Source organism: Rattus rattus, chromosome 3 (genome assembly GCF_011064425.1).
Source record: "Rattus rattus isolate New Zealand chromosome 3, Rrattus_CSIRO_v1, whole genome shotgun sequence".
NCBI classification, from domain to species: Eukaryota; Metazoa; Chordata; class Mammalia; order Rodentia; family Muridae; genus Rattus; species Rattus rattus.
This window is the reverse complement of record NC_046156.1, coordinates 169,783,519-169,805,387: the sequence shown is the minus strand read 5'-3', so window position 1 is coordinate 169,805,387 and position 21,869 is coordinate 169,783,519. Positions and strand designations below refer to the sequence as shown.

Sequence of the window (21,869 nt, the reverse complement as noted above, 5' to 3'; positions counted from 1 at the left end):
GGCAAGCACAAGGGAAGGTTTTTCCAAGAGTCATTTCAGACCACAAATGCACACAGCCTTTCTGTGTCTAATCATGAAGGCAAACCACTGGATGCACACACTCTGTTTCCAGCTGGTTGGGTACATTTCCTTCAGTCTTGTACCAAAAGAAAAAAAAATGCCAAGGTGTGACATTTATGAACCCCACCAACTGGACGCCGAGCACACAAACTGTCTTGCCTGCGGTGCAGGAATGTGATGAATGGGGGCTGGTCTGTCGGGGGTGGAGGGGAGCTGCTGTCACTCTGGCATGACTGCAGCCTTATTTATTACACACCAAAAGTATAAAACCACACAGCCGGCTGCAGCTCTCATCTCCAAACCTGGCATTTGCCTGAGGCGACTACGGTGCCGGTGCCGGGTGCCTACAGCCCCCATCAGCTTCCCCGGGGAGATTCTGCCGATTTGTCACGAGCCATGCTCAGGAGGCAGCTCGTCTGGTGGCACCTGCTGGCTTTGCTTTTCCTCCCATTTTGCCTGTGTCAAGATGAATACATGGAGGTGAGCAGAAGAGCTAATAAAGCGGTGGCCAGGATAGTCCAGAGCCACCAGCAGGCTGGCCGTAGCGGCTCCAGGAGGGAGAAAGTGAGAGAGCAGAGCCATGCTAAAACGGGGACTGTGGATAATAACACTTCTACAGCCCTAAAGTCCCTGAGACCAGATGAGCTTCCGCACCCTGAGGTAGAGGACCTAGCCCAGATCAACCCATTCTGGGGCCAGGTACTCAGAATTCTCTTCTAAGGATTTTCTTTGAAAACTTATTGCCTGCTGTTGTTTGCTGTGGTTTTGACTAAGATTCGTGGGACTGGGGCTTGTGAGCAGTTTGATGAACTGTGTGGGAGCGTCGCCGGGGTGTCCTGGGATCCAACAGGGACTCCTAGTCGCTGGCATGATGTTCTGGGACGGAGGGGGTCATAGCACTATTTCAGGAGAGTAGGGGGACAAAGGAGTTAGCTTCCTTCTGTGTTGGGACTTTTTTTTTCTCTCTCTTTTTTTTAAATTGCTCTGATTATGCAGGGGGAAAAATGGGCTGACCTAAATGGATAGATGCACTGATGTAGATAATTATTTACTGATTCCAAGAGAGTTGGCTTCCTTTTAATCCTCTCCAGCAGGGAGAAGCTGCTCTTTGCCTCTGCCAAAAACCGTTAAGCCTGCTTTACTTGGATTTGTGAATTTTCTGTAACATTTTTCTCCGGTTTTGTTTATTTGTTTTGGAGCGGTCTAGGTTGCTAGGACTTCTTGTTTAACATTTTTTTTTTGTAAAGACAGAATTAAAGCATTAAAAGGAAAGGAATCCAAAAGGACAGCATATTTAAATTACAAGGTGTATTGTATCATACAGTGTTTCTGGATGACAAAACTTGATTTATTTGTTGGGGCAGAAGCTCAGCATCTCAGCTTTTACGTTAGCTTTAATCTTTAACTCTTTTAGGTAGCACGGGGGTGAGTAGAGGTTTTGGTGTAGTTAGTGCACCAAACTGGTGCAAGTCACCAAACTTCAACTTAGTCAAAAGCAGCAAAAACCAGGAAGCAAGGTCTCTGTACTTGGAGCCTAAGCATGCAAGAAAAAAATGCTGAAGTCAGCTGGAATGGCAATTAGGGTTACTTCAGTCTGCACGATCTTTGAAGCAGGGCACGTTACCACAGAAACCAGTCGCCTGTCTGATTTGTAGAGCTTTGCAACTTCTTTTCACATAGTTGCAATCTAACCCCCTACCTAGCCAGCCACAGGCGCAGAAGTCTCAGTGGATCATCTGGTCCTGTGGCCAGACTAGAATGCCACACAGCCTAAGACCTGTAACTAACAGGACTACCGAGTGCAGTTCCGGAGTCCCTCCAGGGAGCCTTCTCAAGGGAGATGTAACCAGAGTGCCCCTTTCAGAGACTGTCTTCAGTCTCTGATGTTTGCTTCAGTGGGCTTTCCAGTTGGATGGACGCGTCTTTCCTGGCTGTCCATTAGGGCGCTACAGGTTGTCATTCCTTATTTCCTGGCAACCAACCGGGCTGCCGAAATCCCAATTATGGTCTGCTCCACTCCACATCAGTCTGCCAGCCCTGAGTTCCTGAAGCGTTTTCATATAAAGACCTATTTGAGCTACTCAGGAGGTTCAGAGCCGGAAGGAGATAGCATCCCGGAAGCTTCCAGTACCATTCCTCTACAAGTGGATACCAGTGCCAAGACTGAGTTTGGGACCATGAGAAGTTCTTCCTTCCCTCCCTACTTCCCCTATCTTATTCCTTATGCTAATTCTCTTTTTCCCTAACAATTCTTCCCCAAGCATTTCCCAGCTTCTACCTTTTCCAAGTTGTAGGATGTAGACTGAGACCAGAAACACACTCAAGCCACCTTCTATTGGAAACAAAATTTTGTCAGTATTTATTTGTTCACTCACTCATTCATTCATTCTTCTTCAATCTCTTCTTACTCGAATTTAAGTTTTTGTTACATTTTAAAATTCCTCCTCACTCACAGTCACCCAATCTTTTTTTGTTGTTAATTTATTAACTAAGTTTGATTAAATTCTGTGCAGTAAACAAGGTCAATGTACAAAGAACACCCGGAAAAAAAGAATCATGTTGGCCACTGGGTCTTTAAGGCATAATAAGGTAAAAAGAGAAAAAAAGATGGCCGCCTACAGCAGAGGCTTAGAGAGCGGTAGATAAAAACCTGTGTTTCACTCACTGAAGACTGAAGGAACCCATGACCAGCTGATGTGACTGGAGCCTGTCCTGTGCAAGGACACTGCAGATGATCTGAGTGTCCTGCAAAGGAGGACTCTTAACTATGAAAGAGTTCTGACACAACTTTGTTCTAGAAAGTTCTGTCTGTTAAAGCAGGGCAGTGACGTGATAAGATTTGTGTACCAGGAAAGGGGCTGGCTATAGCATCCATGGTGGATTGGAGCTGGAAGAGATCTAGATGTCTACATTTTCCTTTACCTGGCATTTTCTCAACTGTAGCCTCCCTCCTCTTCCCATTTCCCTTCTCCTCCTCCCAGCAAAGGAATTATGTGTTCTTTTTCTTCAGTAATAAATAGTATAGTTCAGTTCTGCCTCCGGGCCTCCTGCAAAATGGGCGGAGCTTATTTTACAGACATCCCTTTCTTCCTATGCTGCTCAGCTACACGCTTCTACTGTCTAATGACCAGATTTGGCAAGGAGGATAACAAGTTTAAGACAGCATGGATAATATCTTCCCGTATGCAAATTCTTCCTCAGTGAGAGTAAAACGTCTAAACTACGTCCTGTCCAACTTCTGAGTCCATCAAAAACGTAACAGCTCGGTCCGCCTGCTGTGCGAGCATTGGACCTGAGTGCAGCTTTCCAGCACTGGAGGCTGTGCACCTGTAAGCCAGCACCAGTGGTGGGAAGAGTCTGGGTGAGACTGGCAGATCCCTAAGTCCACTGGCTAGCCAGCCTAGCTGATGTGCGAGCTCCAGGTTCAGTGCCTCCGTCTTAGAAAATAAGGCAGAGGAAGGATGCTAAACACTGATCTCTGGTCCCCCACGCATGCATACCCATGAGCACACACCTACACCAGCAAATATCTCTCCTCCTGCCATCTCTTTCTGTCTGTCCGTCCTTCTGTCTACCCCTCTGTCTGTCCCTCCCTCCTCACTGTACTATTCCATTTTCCCTCTGAACTAGACCTTGAAAGGCAAGGCCAGAGGAAAGAACAGGCAATGGAAGGCCATAGGAGGGTTCCTGCAAGGCACCCAGCCATGACAGCCAGGGCTCTGTTGCCCTGATGGCAGCTCTGTGCTCCTGGGGTCACCCCTGTTAGCTTGTACATTCACCACTCATCCTTGTTAGTTCAAGTATTGAGGAGTACCACCTCCGTGTGTTCGGATGCTAGACTTTTAGAAATGCAAGCATCAGGGCTCTCTCTTTTCCGAGCTGGCTTCGCAGGCAGAGGCACCTGCTGCCGAGTTCAATTGTCTATTACCCAGGACTCTTACGTTTGTCCTCTGATGACCACATCACATGTCCCACACATATAATGAAGAAATAAATGTAGCAAAACTGTTTAAACATAAAAAAGTTAACGTTCTTTTGACATTGTTCTGGGGAGTTAAACAAAATAATATCCTTGCTTGCATTTTAGAGCTGGAAAACAAATTCAGGGCCAACTCAGACTGATGTCTGGGAGTGATGACTCTTCTAAGACCACCGAGAACTGAGCAGGTACACTGGTCTCAGTGTGGTGATTATTCTAACAGTCCTGAGCATTTCAGTATTTTCACTATGTTCTTACACAAGGATTTCCATACCCTGTCCCCTTTCTCTATCCACAAAATCCATCATTGGCCAAACTCTGGCTTTCCCAGGGTTTTGAAGCTGTATTTCTCATTAGCAAAGCACGAAGGAGATGATCACCCTTCTGAGATGTGTGGTGGGTGGGGCTGGCTGTGGTGCTTGATTTCCAAGTGTTGTCACCTCTGACCATGTGCATTAGTTGACTTTTTTCCTTAGCCATTAATCATTTCTCTCTGTCTGTGGTTTGTCCTGGCAGAGGCAAAGCTAAGAGTTTTCTCCAGCTTTGAGCTCTCCATCCCTCAACACTGCCTTCAGAGCTGTGTCATAGAAGGTGTGGACCAGTTTTATGGAAAACTTTAGAGAAAAGGGAGGACAGTGACCATGCCCATAAGACCAACTACTAAAAGTGAGGTGTAAATGTGCAGTGAGGCGAAGCGATCCGGCTTTCTTTGGAGAACGTGTCTAGTGGGGGAGAGAACAGAAATTTTAAAGTCTTCCCTCCATAGCTCCCTACCTTCCTCTTTTCATAATGAATCCCTTAGCAACAATGTGCTGTTTTCAAAATGGTTGAGTTATAGCTGGTGTCTAGGAAAGCTTCCGCAAGTATTTTGCATGACACAATCAAAAGGCAGGTTGCCAGTGCAGACGAGATTCCAGATTTTACAAGTTCTGACTCTCCCTCCAGTCAGTTCCCTGGGTCTTCCTTCACAGCAATCACACACTTTCAAATGTTTTCTTTCTATATAAATAAACGTTTTACTGGAAGTCGCATCTTTGCAAACTTAGTACCTGTATGTGCTCACTCAATATTAGTCCAGTAAGGTAATAAACTTTGAATTTAGAAGAGGGATGTGTGAGATGCTAAATACTTATATTGAGGTTAAAATTGCTCCGTGTGTAGATGATAAAAATCCATTGGACAGATGCAGCTAATAGCAGTGTATTGTATTCTGGAAAACTATCAAGAGTGTAGATTTTGAATGTACTCATTCTGGGAGAACAAAGTGTATGTTAACTAGCCATTCAACAAGGATGCACACGCAAATCTCAAAACAGCGGCTGTGTAAGATAGTTATATTTCTACTTCTCAATTAAAAAATAAAGGAGCAGATGTACACTTTGTTTCCTCAGCAGTGTGTGTGCTTCAGAGGTATGAGGAAGTGGAGAGACAGACTTTTTAGACCACGTAAGCCAGGAGGAGGGATGCGGAGTTTAAGGGTTCCATTGAAGTTGCTGGTTGTTTGCATTGAGAGTTAACTCAGTACCCAAGACTTCTGGGTATTGAGAGAGAGGAGGTTTCTGTGTCCTTTTCGGAATGAGATCCTGTTTTTGCCTTCAAAAGCTGACATGGGCAGCCGCTGCACAGCCACACTTACATCGTAGCACATGTGCTGTGGAATTTCTGTTTCCTGTATCTTTGATCACCCACTGGTCTTAACTACTCCCTAGCCCCCGTGCTATTCGGGCATTCAGATCTTCTCTAAATGTGACCTGAGTTAAATTTGCCTAAGGGTGAAGGCCAGAGGAAGTTATAATGTTCTTAACTGCTCGCAAATATCTTTGCCTGAAGTTTCTTTTTCCATCATATTTTTTTTTAGTCTCCACAAGCTGGAGGACTGCCCCCAGACTGCAGCAAGTGTTGTCATGGAGATTATGGATTCCGTGGTTACCAAGGGCCCCCTGGACCCCCAGGTCCTCCTGGCATTCCAGGTAAGGACACACAAGTCGCACTGCTATTTCAGTAGCAGACTGGGTCAAAACTAGGAGCCAAGAGTAAACATGAATACGGGTTAAAGTATACCGGGTATATGTGGGATGCGATGATAAAGACCTTGTCAGGGAAGTTGGTTCTTTAGGTTAGTTCAAGTGGAACACTCCTTTACAGCACATAATTGCTACATTACTCCAAGGATCCAAAGGGCTTCAGGAAGGGAGGATCTTCACCACTTGGGGAGAGACCCACTTACTGGGAATGGAAACACATCAGCACCTACGTACCACTCCCCTTCTGTTACTGTTGCAAATACCTGAGATAATTAACTTACAGAAGAGGTTTGTTTTGCTCATGTATTCCCGAGGTTTCTCCTCTGGCTGGCTCAGCCTACCTTTGGGACTATAATGAGGAACTATCTCAGGATGGGGGAGCTCTAGTGGGTTAAAGCCACTCCCCTCTCAACAGCTAGGAAGTGAGAGAGCAGAAGAGAACAGGTTCCTACCACCTCCCCTCACACCTCACATCCTTAGCCTTAGTGACCTCTAACTTTCAACTAGACCAGACCACTTCCCAACAGCACCATACTGGAAACAAGCCTCTAGTATGTGGCCTTTGAGAACTAAATCACAGCAGTCAGTATTTCTGTGCATTCTACATAACACTCTGTAGTGTATTCTACACAGCGCCCTATAACTTTCTTAGACCTTAGTAAGTAGAGGGAAGCTTGCTGTGTTTCTCTCTGACCTACTGAGGAGTGTAAACTTTCTGTGTCATTTTAGGTTTAGGCTGGTTTCGTTGTTTTTTGTCCGTTTTTGTTTTTGTTTATAATTTCACCAATCTCTGTTGTCCCTCAGCTGATTTTCATGCCTTACTTGGTCTCAGGGATGCATTTCGACCTCTAGCAGCACAAGCAGTGAAGGCTCTTGATCTCATCCAATCCTTCTAGAGCAGTGGTTCTCAGCCTTCCTAATGCTGTGCCCTTTATACAGTTCCTCATGCTATGGTGACCCCTGCCCCTGACTTAAAATTACTTCATTGCTACTTTGTAACTATAATTTTGCTAGTCACAAATCATAACATAAATATCTAATATTTCCCATGGTGTTAGGTGACCCCCATGAAAAAGTCTGTTGACTCCACAGAGATCGTGACAGGTTGAGAACTGCTGCTAATCTAGAAGGTCAGCCTTCTGTGTTATATTGGTCCAGCCGCTTAGGCTCAAGGACACTCAAGGACACTTCCTACCTGCCCCCACCCCTGAAGAGTCCAAAACTATTCAGTGTTTTATTGAGTTCCTTTGACAAAGGGTTGGGCCAAGGTCTACTTGTCTTGTTTCCTTTTCCCTCATTGATGTCAATATTTATCCAAATTTTAACTTTTGTACACTCTTAGATAAGTTCTCGTGTGACGCCAAATGTATAATGAAAACAAAAGACAAAACCCTGCCCTTTGTCTTGTCCATCAAAGGCAATGATTCACAGGGTCAATGATGTGAAGCAAAGTGTCTTTTGACCCTTCTGAAACCTTTGTTTGACCTCCTTTGAAGTTACAGGGCAAGCTGGCTTTGGTTAAATGTTTCCCATTAGAAAGTGCCTTGTGACAGAACATTTTAACCTAACAGTCAAAGTTCATTGGTCTGAAAGCATTGCAAACCTAGCCCAGCGACAGGTCAAAGGTAACATACAAAGTATAATACAAGAGGACCTGAAGGTTAGCAAATATGAAAACAAGAAGGAAGTGCGGATTGTTCCGTGAGACTCACTGAACCCTTGAATTTTCTACCGGACTCTTGATTTTAAAACTATTGTATTTTATGAGCTTTACTACCTGTTATAAAATCGCTTCAAACCTTTGGTAGAAAACTTGAAGGAGATGGAAAAATCACATAATAGCACAAAATGCCTCATCCATTTAGAAAACATAAATTATTGCAGATAAATTAGGTTAGTTTTTCCCTCTATGGATGTAATACATAAATACATAATGACCGACACTGAAAAAGTGCCATGCCACCCCTATTTATTTATGAACCTTTATACCTAAAATGTCACTGAGGTTTATTATAACATTGATCATTTAAAATGTTTTTAGAACTTGATAGGAATGTACCTTTGCAAAGGGGTAGACATTCTGGCATTGGTGGGTATGTGTTTTTAAAAATCTTCACTGTGTTCAATGATGATGGGGTGCTGAGTTCTCTGCACAGTCTTTCCTTCGTCCCTGGCTTTACAGAAAAGCATGCTTTGCTGTCTTGGTTTCTAATGCTATTTTCAGAGTCTAGTTAGAGTCCATCTGATGCCCTTTGTACTCCAGTCAGGGTTGTTATAAATGCTCTCCTTGTACAACTGAGTGGAAGGGTTGTGTCTGTCTAAAACATATACTCTGAGAGGACTGACTAAGGTTTCTCATGTGATTTCTGATTTTTAAAGGAAACCATGGAAACAATGGAAATAACGGAGCCACTGGCCACGAAGGGGCCAAGGGTGAGAAAGGAGACAAAGGCGACCTGGGGCCTCGAGGGGAACGGGGGCAGCATGGCCCCAAAGGAGAGAAGGGATACCCAGGGGTGCCACCAGAGCTGCAGGTAAACCACTCTCCGGGTGACTGCTAACCCTGTCTGACCATTAGGGACCAGGGAACAAAAGGTTAAATTGAGCAAGCCTCACTCATGGTGAGGAAATCTCAGTTTCGGTAGGATCATCTACATGACAGGATGTTTGCACTGAGCCTGTGCTGTCAAACACAGCTTTGAGGGCATTCTTAGGACAGGGTATCTACTTCGTGTGTGAAATCCAACTCTCTCACGGGACCAAGTACCATGCAACCATAAATATGACCTCATATCCTGTTTCCCAGATAAGACAGTGGGTTCAACAAAAAGAGGGTTTTAGCCAATCTGAACACTGACGTAGTTAAGTATGTAAATGGAGGGCTAAGCACCTACTTATATTTTATTTGCTAATTTGCCATTTTATGTGGTAAAATTTCATCTTTGCAGATTGACATTGTTTCTCTTCAGTCAGATTTTGTAGTACAATTTTTCTTTAATTTTTTCTTTTGCATCAGACTCCACAGAGGACATTTTGTTTTTTAGTTATTCAAATTTGCTAGACTAGGTTGTTTTCCTCTCAGCGTGAGGTTTTAAAAACATTATGACTATAACCCATTTATGGTTGTATGAATTGTTTTATTTCTCTTTCTAACTCATCTTTATAGTTCTAAACATAAACATAAACATAAACATTAACATCTACAATTCGTTAATATTGAAGTTAGGTCACCCAGAAAAATGATGAAGTCTAAGTTTATTAATATTTAGACAGATTCTCCTAGAAGGCATCTGTATCAACATGGTAAACCAGGTTCTGTTGTTGTTACTCAGGTTGTGTGTGGCTAACAAGTCTTCCTTAAAGTGCAATTAATGGGTAAAGTTAAGATCTGGGAGAAAATTCTGTAGCAAAGGAGACCTTGTGAGAACCGGCAAACAAAGCTGGTCTTGTTTGAAAGATCTGAGGAAAGTGCTGTTTGGGCAAAGGCAGAGATGTTTACTCTTGGACACACTGTGTAATTCTTCTGGGCTCTTCTTATTCAAGTGCCAACCAAGATGTCCTGTGTGTTACTAGACCTTATTGTGGGATTGGGAAGGTGTTTTCTATGACAGTCTAGGGATAGATGAAAACCAGCGACAGAACATATAGATGGTCTTTTTGTAGAATGGGTGACTTAATGGAGAACACCCGGAGCAGTCATTATATTTCATCTATTAACCACTTTAGCACGACGATACAGCCATTCGAGATGCTGCTTTCTCGTGCTTTGTGGAAGACAGACTTAAGATGTTTGTGAAGGCAGCTGGTCAGAGTGCAGAGAAGCCACTGTTGCTGAGCTGCCCAGCCTCAGCTGACCCATCTACAACACAACCCCCACACCTGAGGCTCAGAGAACATCACTGGAGGGGCAGAAAGGCTATTAGAGCCAGAGGACCAAGAAGTGTGCTGTAAGATTGTGTCTCCTAGAAATAACTGGAAAGATACACCTATGAAACCTCAACCATACTGCTGCCTGAGCAGTGGCAGCTCTGACAGGCAACGAGCTAACATGGGAGGAACGAATCTCTTAGGCTCTCATTTGATACAATGAGCTTCAGGCATCTAACCACAGACACAGGGAGACTCAGCTTCCTTCAGGGATGAGCCCCTAACTGGTTATCAGACACCAAGTGCCAAGTCCTGAAAAGATATACATTCAAACACAGTGGAAGGAATCTGCAGATTATGGTTATGCGTTTGCACAGTTATGTATGCAACAATAATAATTTAGGAAGGCGAATTCGAGAAGGAGGGGAGGGGAGCATAAGAAGAGTTGGAGGGAGGGGATGGGAGAATGAAATGGACTCACATTTTAATTTCAAAATTTGCAAATTTAAAAGTTAGTTGAAAAGGAAGCTTGTGAAGAAGGGGACTGGACAGTCTTTGGATGTTAAAGAATTTGTTCTTCTATTTATTTTCAAGGGATCGCCACTGGCTTTCAAATATTCTCCAATACTGTTATCAAGTAATACAATTTCTTGATAGACAGAGTTGTTCCAAAGCCCTCTTAGTTATGCAAATTCTATTTTTAGAACACCAGTAATGGTAACAATGGCAGCAGCAGTAAAGGAGAAATAATCGTGACTCATTCTCAACTGAAAGTTTGAGGTTCAGATGTAAGCCGAGACTCAATACCATATCTCCAAATAGATATGTACTCCCCAATCTCCTGGATCACGCAGTTGGAGCTGGGAGCAGGTTTCTTAGAACAGTTGTTCTCACAGATTGAGCTGAGGCTGTCCACACAAGGCAGGGGGTGGGGGGGTTAGCCACAGGCCACAGGCGGGGCTGCTCACACTAATTGCTTCTCTGGCTCTCTTGAATTTTCTGCTCCAATTTATTTGATATTTATTTTATGCAAAATTATGCTCAGAAAATTTGCTTTCCCAATAGGTTTCTGATTTTACTTAACCACTTTTCCTGTGTTTTGGATAACTGCAAACGTCTCTTTTGCTTTTTAAAGATTATCCATACAATAGCCTTTTATTGTAAAGAAAAATAATCAATAAAACATAGGTGTGTGAAATAAAACAAGTTCAGAGACAATCACTATAGCATACAGTCATTAACTTAACTAAATTATTCTTCTAAAAAAGGAGGCCCTCAGTGGCACAAGGACTACAGTCACAGAGGGCGACTAGAAACTCGCCAGGATGACCCCAAACTCACAGGCGTGGTTTGCTGCTACAACTTCATGAGCTGCTAGAATTACAGCATGTGTTAGACCAAGTCCAGATAATATTCTTAAACATACATGAGCATACAGCGTCATTTATCACTGTTTCACGAATGGCAATATTTCAAAAAACACTTCTACTCATATAAATAAATAGAACTCTATAACATTAAAATGAATATATTTTCTGGATAAAAAACTGACACATTCTCATGCAAAAATTGTACTTGTAATAAGAAAGAAACATTTTCACATGGAACTACTATGCCAGGAGCCCAGCCAGTAGTAATTTTGTGGGTGTTCTTTTAAAATGTTTTTAAATTACATTTATTTACTTGGAGGGGGCGTTCTCCTGCCATGGCACATGGGTAGAGGTCAGAGGACAGGACAGCTTTGGAGATGCTGGCTCTCTTCATCTATCATGGAGTTACTGGGAGCCGAACTCAGGTCATCATGCCTAATAGCAAGCACCTTTGCCTGTGCAGTCATATTACTAGCAGCCATCATACTAGCCGCCATTTCACTAGCCGTCATCTTACTAGCCATTCGTGCACATTTCTCAGTTTGACTACAGAACAACCCCACTTATAAAGACACACATAACAAGTCTGATATTAAGTCTTAGTAATCTTGTCTTCCCTACTTTTTAATGCTTTCCTAGGGTTAACAAAATTAAGAAGCTGTTCAATTGTCAATTTCTCTAATCCCTTCATATACAAATGTGCTTCTAAAATCTACAGTCTGAGAATTTTATGCAAAATTTTTCAGCCTTACTTGATAACAGAATTTTGATATTTAAAGAAGTATCTTTTAAACGTTAGTAGTTTTTGAGCTGTATTTAGAATTACTAATGCAGACTGATATCACAAAGCTTAAAGCACTTTAAATTACTATAATTCACTTACTTACTTGCCAACTGCTTGGTATTTATATGAAGCTTACCATCACAGGTAATGTTGAAACAGATTTATGTGTGTAAGGATGTTTTTCTTCATGACAAATTGCCTATGGACTGACCACCAGCTCTATCCTTAGATTGCGTTCATGGCTTCTCTAGCGACTCACTTCAGCAATCAGAACAGTGGCATTATCTTCAGCAGTGTTGAAACCAACATTGGAAACTTCTTCGATGTCATGACTGGTAGATTTGGGGCCCCCGTATCAGGTGAGATGCAAAGTCAATGGATGAAGCCATTGTAAAGAGAAAGCAGGCAGGAGGGAGAGGAGGACGACGAGGAGGTGGGATGAGAGGGAGAAGGACCTGGGAAGAAGAAAGGCAGGAAGGGAAGGAGAAAATGGATGAAAGGAAGAGAGGGGTGGAAGGAGGAGAGGGAGGAAGGGGAAGTAGGAAGGAGGGAGGAAAGAAAAGAGGAAGGGAAGCAAGCAGCTCATATAGTCTTCCAAATGCCAGGTAAACCTATTAAAATCTGAATGGAGAGAAAAGAACCAAAACAATGACTATGACTACAAAGATTATTTATTTAGATGGAACCAAGTAATCCAGAGAGAGCCCAGTCACATCCGATTTTTAAAGACCCCAGAACATAATTCTCAGAGTTTAACTGTGTGGTAACTGTATTCCTTTGTCATTACATCAAAGAAGGCTTTACCTATTTTAATATTAAAAATTGAGTGAAAATGCAAAAAAATTAGTTTATAAAATTATATTTAATCCTATTACATAAAAGCTAGCATACTCTATATTCTGATTATAGTTTGTTTTATTTAAAGAAAGACTTACCAAATATTTTAAAAATCTTTCCATGTGGTGACTTTTTTAAAAACAAGTCTTTGAAATGTCTGGACAGCTGACTGATTAAAAAGCAAAGCTAAACAAACTGAAACCCCACTGTTTAATTCTTTTTAACTTTGAAGTTATTTAGACTTATAAAAGTTACAAAAAGTTGCCAAATTTTCACACTCACTTTAGTCTGTTTCCTCCGATGTTTAGATTTAAGGTAACTAAACTCTGATTACCAAAATAAATAAATCCACTGGGCACAACACTGCCACTGATTTGGGAATTTATTCAGGATCCATTGGTATTGTGGTTTGAATGTGAAATGCTCACCATAGACTTGTATGTTTGGATACTGGGTCCCCACCAGTGGCCGTTTTGGAAGGCGGTGGGACCTTTAGGAGGTTGGTCTTGCTGAGGGAAGAGGCCCACTAAGGACAGGTCTAGCTTCACTTCCTATATGTTCTATGCTTTCTTACTATGGAGGCAATGTACATCTGCCTCATGCTTTTGACAACTAGCTTTACAAACAGTAATGTATGGTATCTTCTCCTAAGCTGTAAGCCAAAGTAAGTCCCCCTGTTAAGCTGCTTCTTGTCAAGTGTTAGTTAAAAGCAATGAGAAAAGATATACAGAAAATTGGTATGGTTCGGAAGGGTAGCCATTACTGCAATCAGCCTGACTTCATGATTCTCGAGCACTTGGAGCTTTCTTGTAGGACTGTGGAAGAGTTTGGAATTGCAAGTCACAAAAGTCCTAGAATGATGTCAGTGGGACTCAGTGGGGCTTCCTGGTGGCAGTTTGGAAGGCCAGAATGCTCGCAAGAACGTAGAGCTAAAGAGGGAGCTAACAGGGGAGCTAAAGAGGTTCTTGGTCCAATACTGCCACTTGGAGAAGTGTTTCCCAGGGTCAGCCTCAAAGGCACATAAAGGCTACAATGGCTGTGGTGCAAGGTGGGCCAGCCTACACTTTGATGGGGCAGTAGAAGTTGGGAGCATTATTCTCATGGCTTTTCCCCACCAGACATTAAAGAAATGAGAGTGAAGGGGTTGTGAAATGTTCTGTGGTCTGATGCCAAGGGTATATAGAAGGCCACTGAAGTCATATAATGTGTTCAGGACCAGGGCTCCTACAAGGAGGATTCGATAGACCATTTCTTGAGGCTATGGAAGTGCAACTCATTGCAACAGTCCCTCGAACGTTGGAGATGCTGGACTCGCTACATAAGTTGGGGTTCTCCAGCAAGGAGAGCTCCAGGCATAGAGTGGATCTGCTCTAAGAGAGGAGCCATGTATTCTGTAAGCAGCAGAACTGGAAGGGTGGAGCAGCCAAAGCCCTTCGGAACCAGACAGTTCTACCACAGACCCCAGATCCCAGACTGGGGAGGGGGGGAGCTGTAGGACATTCTGGCGCTCGCCCTAGTAGGGTTTGGTTTTGCTTCCATTCCTCCCTTTTAGAATGGAAATATTTACTCTGTGCCATATGCTGCAAGTATGTCATTTGGTTTTGACCTGTGCAGAGACTCGGTTAAGAGAATACCTTGATTCTTAGACGATGCTGTATACTTGTGACCAGAATTGGGACATAAAAGACAGTGGAGGCTTTAAAAATGGAAGTGAATGAATTTTGTATTGTGAGACAGCCATGAGACTGTGAAGGCCTGTAGCAGACTGTGTAGGGTGAACATAAAATGTCTCCTGTAAGGTCATGTTTGGACACTTGGTCCTCAGATGGTGGCACTGTTTTGCAAAGCTATGAAGCCTTTGGGTAGGAGCCTTATTAGAGGAAGTAGGTCACTGCCGCAGGCATAGAGGTTTGGTCTGGCTCCACGTCCTGTCTGTTTTCTGCTTTCTGGCTACAGAGGCACTAAGTCACATGACATGCTGGTGATGTCATACCTTCTATACCACGATAGAATGCAGCCCTTTTTTTAACATGTAAGTCAAAATTAACCTTTCCTTCCTTGAATTGCTCCTTGTCAGGTATTTGGTCACACCTACTGGGAAAATAATATAATCAGAATTTCCCGATGTCCCTGTTTTCAGTTCCTTGTCTTGTCTGATCTTTCTCCCACGGGCTCTTGAATTCTATTTTATAACAATGCCATGTGTATATTTACGACTCAGGATGATGAAGCTTTTGGTGACATCATCCATGTAGTATGTGGCAACATCTCCTTTCAGTACTAGTCATCCGTTGGGTAGTTCTTGCTGTTGTTTCTATTTTTGAGAAGTAGCTGACTCCTGAATGAACTGGCTCCTCCTAGATCAGCTATTCGCAGGGGGAGGAGCCCATGCAACTTTGAACATGTGGCATTTCAGTGCCTCCTCTTGTTGCCAGGGGACTGATTCTTTTTTTTTTCCTTTGTATTTATTTTTCTCTCATACAATAAATCCCGACCACTGTTTTCCTCTCTTTCTCCTCGCCCCTCCCAGTACCCCCAACCCTCCACCTGCCCCCTCATCCAGATCCACTTTTCCTTCAGAAATGAGCAGGCCTCCCAGGGATATCAACCGAACACTGCATAACAAATTCTTAAGTGGGGCTCCTCTACGTGCTTCTCCTTTGAGACCACAGTTCCTCTGCCTCTGCATTCTTCCAGAGGAAGACTTCTGAACCAGTTTTGAAGTTCCCCAGCTTTCAGGAGCCTGACAAATCCTGACATCTACATCCTAATTGCCACAGAAACACTTTAGCATCCTATATTTCTTTCCCAGCAAACTGCCTGTGTAGGCTTGATCCCAGGACCATTCCTTCAGCACTTGAGTGTGTCCTGTTTCCATCAGGGAGGAGTTGAGCTCTTAACTCCACCAGGTCTCAGAAGCCCTGCCCAGCCTCCTGCTGCCTCTACAGAGCTGAACTATATTGATTTTCTTCAGTGTTCTAGCTTTGCATAAATTTGACAGTTTTCTAGTTTCTGCCTTTCTGCTTTCTTTCTTCCCCTCCAGGGTATAAAATAAAAATATTCTAATGAATGAAGTGTCTGTGTTAAGCTTGCACACATGCTTTTAACGTTTATTCTATTGGTTTATTCTATTCCACTGAAGTGAGACATGGCCTACGGCATGTGACTACAGAGATAACTGCAATAACATCAGTGTTAATTTTTACGATTTTTTTTTTTGCTCTGAGGGCTTTAATTTTCCTCTAACAATTTTTGCAAATCATGATCTATGCCACAGATAAGTGCCTGGCCATCCTGGGTTAATAATCTCACTGAGTTTAGTGATGTGATAATCAAAGCATAAGGATTAAAGGCTTTTGGAGCTCCCTTGGTTGGACACCATCCTGATGGTAACAGTTGATTCCTTAAACGGACTGCTTTGTTTCTTAGTCTCACTAGTGATTACCAACTGATGGCCATCTTTCTCATTTTTAAGATCAGTAAGACAGAGAAAGCTGATATTTGCAGTTGCAACCACACAAGGCCTGGAACCCAGAGCACAAAGGTGGCCCCTCCCCTTTCTTGGCAGAGAAAGCCCCATGCTCACGTAATACAGGTTCACTTCTGCCATTCTAAGAGTTTCATTGTTTGCTGTCTGGTTTCTTAATCTGCTCTTTCTAAAGTGTTTCTGCAATCTATTTTTATTTATAGCATCATTTTAAAGAAGGAAGACTAATGTATTTTGATGTCATTTTGATTATAAATCTATTTTCTGGAAGTATTGAAAGTTGTTATGTGTGTATGGAATTAAATCTTATAAAATATAGAGCACTCAACACCTACAAAGACAGTTTTCATCTGTCTTTTCCTTTCATCTATGACCCAATCTCTAGGTATACAAATGGACATCACTGATTGCCATCAAATATACATCCCTGGCACTTCACAAAGCATAATTATTCTTCTACAACTTGGGTCAACATCAGAGGAAGAATTATGACAGCCTTAAGAGCTGAAATCTTCATAGAAAGCAACTAGATATTTGAGACGAAATAGGAATGGCCCATTGCTCCTTTAGTTTTCTTTTGTAGATATTTCTAGGGGTTTCTCTTGTATACCCAGTAGTTCAAAAACTGTAACATGGAAATCAGTAAGAATATACCTTTAGTAACAAAGTGTTGTGGCTGAGTTAAAGTTGGATACTTTCCTTTGCACATCACTTGACTGATTTATAACAGCCACGTGAGAAGTTTCCTGAACTGTTTCTTTAGAACTATGAAACATTTACTCTGTGCTCCAATATTTCATTACCTTGGCCAACATTTGTGGGGTGTAGCAATGTCATGTTTGACTCATTAGATTAATAACTTTTAAAATCTTACTAAGTATAAACAGGAAATACATTAGGAAAGCTCAAAATAAAGCACGTTTAAGGCGAGCAGATGAGAGAGGATGGTCATACAAACAGGCCATGAAGAAACTACACAATACCCAGAAAATAACGAAGCCGGGTGTGAGATCACGTGACTTACCATCTATGTATGGGTGAATGAGTGAATCCTTGCCCTTTCCAGGTGTGTATTTCTTCACCTTCAGCATGATGAAGCATGAGGACGTGGAGGAAGTGTATGTGTACCTTATGCACAATGGTAACACGGTGTTCAGCATGTACAGGTACGGGATGGTTTCTATTACAGATCTCTCAGATGCTGCTGTAACTTGAACAGGGAAAGTCTTACAGACAGGGAAGAGTTTAGGAATCAACAGCCTAATGCAGCAGTTTTGTTCTTCATGAGAGCCCCTGTATTAGGTCAGATTTTCACCTTGTTCCCCACCTCAGCTAACCAACCCAGGAGCAGTAAGAAACCAGTGCAGTCAGTGTGTAGGAGGGCAGTCCCTATTTTTCTCATCTCTGTGACCAAGGACCCAGGAAGAAGTGACTTAAGGGAGGATCTACTTTTGTCTGATAGATTAGATTGAGAGGATTCGGCCTGGCACAGCCTGGAAGGTATGAACGAGTTCCTTGTTGGATGTGCATGTGGTACAGCTCCTCATGTCTCAGTGGACCAGGGATGGGGAAAATCAAGTAGGAAGGATCGAGGGGTGATGTGCACTCAAGAGAGCACTGTTTTAACCTTACTTCAACTAGGCTCTGCCATCTAAGGATTCCACAACCCCGCCTCCCAATAAAAAAGAAATTCTACCAGCTGGGGACCAAGTGTTCAAACACAGGAGCTGGTGGGAGACATTTTCCATCAGAACCATAAGAAGGAGAGAATGAATTCCTGTGAACATCTAACCTGCTCCAAGTCCTTGATTTCCAAATATCCATCTAGTTCTTCCTCCTCCCTGTCATAGGACACACTTCTCTGTCTTGGTCTCCGTGGGAGATGATCCTAAACCAGTTCAACACTAGAACTCAGAGATGAGTAGTCTTTTTCATACATCAAGTCCTCATCTGGGTTTCTCTCTGGCTTCTGATTCTATCCTTTGGGGGAATACTTCCTCTTTACCTTTCTCCGAGGCCACATCCAAAGTGGTGTGGTAAGTTTTAGGGATTTTTTTTTCATGTTCCACTTCCTGCTGGTGTAGCTGAGAACTAAGTCAAATATCCCAAGTCTTTATAACAAGACTGGGTCTTCAGCAGCAGTTTCCTTAGACACAGACACACATGGCTTTTGCTCGGCTTGCTCCCAGTCAGTGACGCGTGTTGGTGGATCACATCCAGTACACTTTTGGACCATTTTTAGCCTGTTACTCATGTGGCCTGTTGTTTGCCCTTTTCTAAATATAGTTACCATTACCAAAGACATTTTACAATAGTAGATTTGGTTAGAAAGGCAACATTCTCTATTTATGAGATACAGAAGAATGTGGCTCTGAATGAAAGTTCCTAATGGGAACACATCGCCAGTTCTATCCCTGCTCTTCCAGGTATAAAAGTACTTGGTTTTATTATTCAGCCTTGTTAGGGCCCCGGTTGTTTACATTCTGTCTCTCAAGCATGTTATTATTCTCCAAACTCATCTTCTCAGGAAACGTCTTCTAAAAGCTGCAAAGAGTATTTGCCTCTTTGGAATACTTTGTCTTAGGTGGCGTGTGTATACCACGTAGTCTGTGTCACTATATTCTTTTCAAATATCTTCTAAGCATAACATGATGTCTTAGTCACTGTTCTATCACTGTGAAGAGACACCACGACCAAGACATCTTATATAACAAAGCATTTAGTTCGGGCCTTCCTTGCCATTTCAGAGGCTAAGTTCCTGGAGGTCATAGTGGGGGGCGTGGCAGCAGGCAGGCAAGCATGTCCCTGAAGCAGTGACTGAGACCTAACAACATCCTGTCCACAAGTATGCAGGAGTGGGGGAAAGAATGAGACTGGTACAGGCTTTAGAAACCTCAAAACCGTCCCTCTGTGACACATCACCAACACGGCTATATCTCTCAAACAGTCCATCAACTAGGAATAGGCATTCAAATATATGAACCTATGGGGGCCATTCTCATTCAAGCCACCACACACTAGTCTTTATCTTTCTAGCTCACAACATTTAATTCCACGTTGCCTACTGCCTGGCTGTGAGCAAATGTAATATATTTTCATTATAACTGTTGACAGAATCTTTGTTGAATATCAGAATCCAGATTTGCAAGAAGGAAATAAATTATCATAATAAAGACTCTGTGTGAAGGTTCAAAGATAGTAGAGCTTTCCTTCTTCCTCATTTAACAGTTCACAGAGGCTTGATAAGATATTACTGGGTTCAAGGGCTTCCCCTTCCCCTGGTGCCACAACAAGGCTATTCTCTGCTACATATGCAGTTGGAGCCCTGGGTCAGTCCATGTATAGTCTTTGGTAGTGGTTTAGTCCCTGGAAGGTCTGGTTGAACCCCCAGTGCAGGGGAATATGGGGGGGCAGTAAGGGGGAATAGATGGGGGATACTCATATGGGGGGGGGGGGGGGTGGGGGGCTTATGGACAGGAAACCGGGAAAGGGTATAACATTTGAAATGTAAGTAAAGAAATATATCTAATAAAAAATGTAAATTAAAAAATTAAATGTAAATAAATAAAATAACCAATAAAAATGCAAGTTACAAACTAAAAAAAAAAAAAGATATTCCTGGGTATATGGTCCCAGTCTGAACAGAGGTAAGAGAGCTAGCTCTCTTCTACATAGAACCCAGATGTTTATGAATGGCTTTCAAGCCTATTATAGTAATTGTTGGTAATTGAGAGGCAAGGGAAAGGAAAGAAGAAGGAAGGTTTTATTGGACAGTTCTAGGAGTGCATGTCATTTCAAGAACACAGGACTACACTTACAGCACAGGGGAAGATACAGACAGGAAGTTCTCAGGACGGGCATTTGCACTGCAAAGATTAACTAGTGTGTCCCTCTTTCTCCTCCCAGCTATGAAACAAAGGGAAAATCAGATACATCCAGCAACCATGCAGTGCTGAAGTTGGCCAAAGGAGATGAGGTCTGGCTGAGAATGGGCAACGGCGCCCTCCATGGGGACCACCAGCGCTTTTCTACCTTCGCAGGCTTTCTGCTTTTTGAAACTAAGTGACGAGGAAGTCAGGATAGCTCCACGCTGAGGGCCATTTGTAGCTGAGCTAGGGTTGTTAGGATCTGAGGGATATTGGAGTTGGGCTTCTCTATGGAGTACTTAACTGTTACATTGGTCACACTGCTACTCATTCTAATGGCATACCAATTATGTTGGATACTTTAGGGCCTAGGAAGAATAGACCACAAGGTAATATTCCCAGATGACCTTGGGAAATACTCGGCATTTTTGTCACTCTTTACATCTAAAGGGATCGCCACCTGATACAGGTTGGAAATAAGCGTTCACCTCAAAGAATGCATTTGCAAAGAGTTTTGGTGCTCTGTTTAAATGTAGTGGTGGCTCTGGAGTCAGCCAAGTTTGAGCTCGCTGTTCTTCATAATATTTCAGAGACTAGCCTGACTGGGACAGGGCTAGGGCAAGAATAAGAGTACTTACTTACATAGGAGAGACACTTCTGAAGTCTAGACTGGGAAATAGCATTTGCTTTTGTGGGTTTTATTCTTATATTCATTAATAAAATACATCTAGTCATTTCAGAGAACCTTTAAATAGTACAATTGTTTACGGTGCTCAGAAATAATTGGCTCCTTTTTTAAAAAACAAACAAACAAAAAAATCCCATGTAGATAATATTGAGCTCTACTGGCTTAGACTTTCAGATAAAAATTTTTCTCAACATTTGGCTTGCCACACCTTCTCTTTGCCGTTGCATTACTGGGGCTGTGGTAGAGATCTCTTGACTCTGCACAACCTGTTGAGGTAAGATTAAGTTGATATAGTATAGATGTTATCATTTTTTTTTTAAATTTGGGAATTATCCCCAAGTTTTTATATACACCATGTTATGTTGAATGGGCTGTAAACTTATTAAATACTGGCAGACAAATGGATACAAAATATAAGTGTATTCCATGTATGAGATCCATAATAATGTCTTAAATGTTTTCAATAAAAGTGATATTATTTTCTCTAGATCATACTTGACTAACGTTCACAAATCAACTTTAATATGCCACAGTGTTATAGAAGGTACTAGTTGGTTTTTGCCTAACTTTCCCCACCCCAGAATCTACAAAGAAAAAGGATTAAATTTTCTACCAAAACACCATTATAGAATGTGCCATAATGGGGTTGGGGATTTAACTCAGGGGTAGAGCCCTTTCCTAGGGAGGGCAAGGCCCTGGGTTGGACCCCCACCCCCGGAAAAAAAAAACCAAAAAAAAAAAAAAAAAAAAAAAGTAAATATACACAAACACAGCCATAAGTTGACACAGATAGTAACATATACACAAACACAGACACATACACACATAACACAGACAGACAGACACACACACACATACACATACAAGGACACACACACACACACACATAACACAGACAGACAGACAC

At 42.4% G+C, this 21,869-nt stretch overlaps 1 protein-coding gene across 2 annotated transcripts; it reads left to right on the top strand.

The window, feature by feature from the left end:
• Positions 1-398: 398 nt before the first annotated feature.
• On the top strand, positions 399-21,454 carry C1qtnf3 (C1q and TNF related 3). 2 transcript variants are annotated; one of them, XM_032896827.1, is made up of 6 exons: positions 399-759; positions 5,898-6,009; positions 8,443-8,597; positions 12,314-12,443; positions 17,475-17,574; positions 20,315-21,454. In XM_032896827.1, the coding sequence occupies exons 1-6, from the start codon at positions 457-459 to the stop codon at positions 20,472-20,474; spliced, it is 960 nt and encodes a 319-aa protein (XP_032752718.1). In that variant the 5' UTR covers positions 399-456; the 3' UTR covers positions 20,475-21,454. The 2 variants fall into 2 exon arrangements, with proteins under 2 accessions (XP_032752718.1, XP_032752719.1); XM_032896828.1 differs by having other exon boundaries at positions 457-540.
• The last annotated feature ends 415 nt before the right edge of the window (positions 21,455-21,869 follow it).